The following is a 2,508-nucleotide window of genomic DNA, read 5'->3' on the forward strand; positions in this document are numbered from 1 at the left end:
CAGATGCTCGTCGTGAGTCAATTGCAGCAGCAATGTGGGCTGACTATCTTGAGGAACGTGAGCGGAGGGGACTCCCATTGCCTTTGTAGTATTAGTAGGGATCACGCAAATTATGTACAACAATATATGCATTTGTCACACTCACAATGAAACGAGTGCAAGACAACAACAACACTTCATATTTGAGACAAAATGAGATACCAACATAGTACACTATCAGACTGAACATATGGTCCTGTGAGTCAGTTGATGCCTGGCGCGGTGTGCCACCACAAAGTATTCGCTTCTCCTCCAACCACTCAACCCTTGTCGCCTCATCCAACAAGTAGAAAATGATCGCTTGGTTTTCGTGTTCAGCTAGGAAGTTGGCAATGGACAGGTGCTCTTTGCTGGTGAGTTCTGTGCACTTATTGAGCAGGGAGATGGCGTGCCCAACATGCATGGAAGGCTGCACTGGCTGTGGCACTGGGAGCACCGGAGGAACAAGTGTGAAATTCTTCTGCATCTCGCGCACTACATCAACAAGATTCTTCATCGTCTCAGTACCCTCCTGTTGTGCCAATAATGTGGCAGACGGTGGCCGATGTCGCTTCTGGGAGCTTGCAGTTGAGCCAGCAGCAAGTCCACTGTACTTACATTTGCTACAGCTGATGCTCGTCCATGCCTGAGTCTGTGGTGGAGCCATTGGTAGAAGGTGCAAGATAGGTAGATGGAGCGGGTGGCTCAAGGAGATCTGGGTCAATCGATGATGGTGGCCCTGGTGGTGGAGGTGCTGCACTCAATGCTGCACTCTCTGTTGGTGGGGAAATGGATGATGAGACAGCTGTTGTGGTGGGCTGGAAAACATGTGCACCCTTCGACTGATTTGGCATTAACTGCTCCATGATCTCAAAGTGGTCAAAGCCCCTTGTCATAAAGGGCTTTGCATGAGGATGTGACTAAATATAATGTTATTAGATAGCATGAGATATATTGCAGTACTTACCTTGGTAAACCGTGCCCAGACATCATCCTTTCGATCGGCAATACCTGCTCCATGCTCATCACTCCATGTGAAACCCGAAGTGCACTTTATCTCAATGACACTGTGATATGCTTTCTTTAACTATAAAAATATATAATGACATTGGCAGTGGCAGAAAGGCTCACTAGACGCACCGTTGTCCATTTATTCTTACAAACTAGACCAGTCTTCTCTGCGCCCCTGTGCTGTGTAAATGTTTCCTTAAGGTGGGTAGCTGCCTGATTAAAAGTGGGCATCTTGAAGCCCCCATCACCTGAGGAAGGAAGGGCCTTCAAGAGGAACTCAAGAAAGGCAGTTTCCTCTGCCTTTGACCACACTGCAGGGGCCTTATGGGATGTTCCGGATGCTGCTGCTGCTTCAAGAGTACCTTGGGAGCACAGGGAGTGAGTAGACCCATTGCTGGATCTATCAGACATTTCGACGGTGATAAAATGATCAAAGGTATGTGTATATGACAAAGATTAGTCAGTTGTTGACAGGCACCTGGCAACACGTGCCATCATCACGTGTTGTTTTCAACCGCGATTTTCGAACCAGGGTTCGCTGTCCAAACAGCACCTTATGTAACGAGGAACGAGTGTAGGAATAGAATTAAGTCTTTGCGCAAGCGTCGGAAGCAGTATGAACCTTCTGACTTTGTACTGTGACGTTGTGCCATATGGTCTCAGTCGTCCTCAATGACAATGTTCTTCCTCCTTTTCTTTTCCCCACCCACCACTCCCTTTTCAACACGCGATGGTTCGTGTCAACACTCAAGCATTGCTCATTGCTCTCCCTCTTCGGTGGTCCGGACTGCGCCTGATCCCTGTCATGAGTAGCTCGCGATGGTTTTCTTTTCCCTCTCACCCTTGCAGCTCACCTTTTATCTGGCAGGACATGCAACTCGGGACCGGGAGGCGCTGCGCGCCTTCGCCCAAATCGCTCAGAATAGGATATATCGAGGATCATGGACATTGAATGTTCATAGCACGGTAGTAGAGGCAATATTAATTGGATTCTCCAAGCAGAACTGCTCCAAGTGACTTGCAAAGACTCTGTTACAGCTGATTCCGAAACTAGGCATCGGTGTGGCTGATTTTAACCTTGCTTGTCTGTCCAGATATTGTTATTGCAAATTTGCACCAGTTTAGGTTGAGTTTGGAATGTAATATCAATTTGTTTACATCATGTGACCAAGGTTGTATACCAGCCTAGCTATCTTATGTGCGATACAAATACAAGTCCATTTCAACGCAATACGTACACTGCTTTTTTAGATGAAAGTTCTTCATTTCTCTTTCATGTCTGTGCTTTGTTCTGTATGGATCTTTTTGGTGGGAGGAGCTTCTTCTGGTGGAGGAGTATGGTGAGTTGTTTTTTTTTTTAAAAAAAAAAAATCCAATTATTGTCCTATGGAGAGTGAGACTCTATGGAGGACAAAACTATCTAGCCTATAGGACACCTGTGTCCCTAAGCACATCTCTGGGTGCATGAATGCCCTGGTG

At 46.6% G+C, this 2,508-nt stretch overlaps 1 protein-coding gene across 1 annotated transcript; it reads left to right on the plus strand.

The window, feature by feature from the left end:
- The first annotated feature begins 1,583 nt into the window (after positions 1-1,583).
- On the plus strand, positions 1,584-2,056 carry EDB93DRAFT_1146663 (uncharacterized protein). Its single transcript, XM_041449505.1, has one exon. The coding sequence runs from the start codon at positions 1,760-1,762 to the stop codon at positions 1,979-1,981; it is 222 nt and encodes a 73-aa protein (XP_041307677.1). The 5' UTR covers positions 1,584-1,759; the 3' UTR covers positions 1,982-2,056.
- Positions 2,057-2,508: the final 452 nt, after the last annotated feature.

The sequence above is a fragment of the Suillus bovinus genome (genome assembly GCF_016758785.1).
Source record: "Suillus bovinus strain UH-Sbo-P2 chromosome Unknown EDB93scaffold_28, whole genome shotgun sequence".
Classification (NCBI taxonomy): Eukaryota; Fungi; Basidiomycota; class Agaricomycetes; order Boletales; family Suillaceae; genus Suillus; species Suillus bovinus.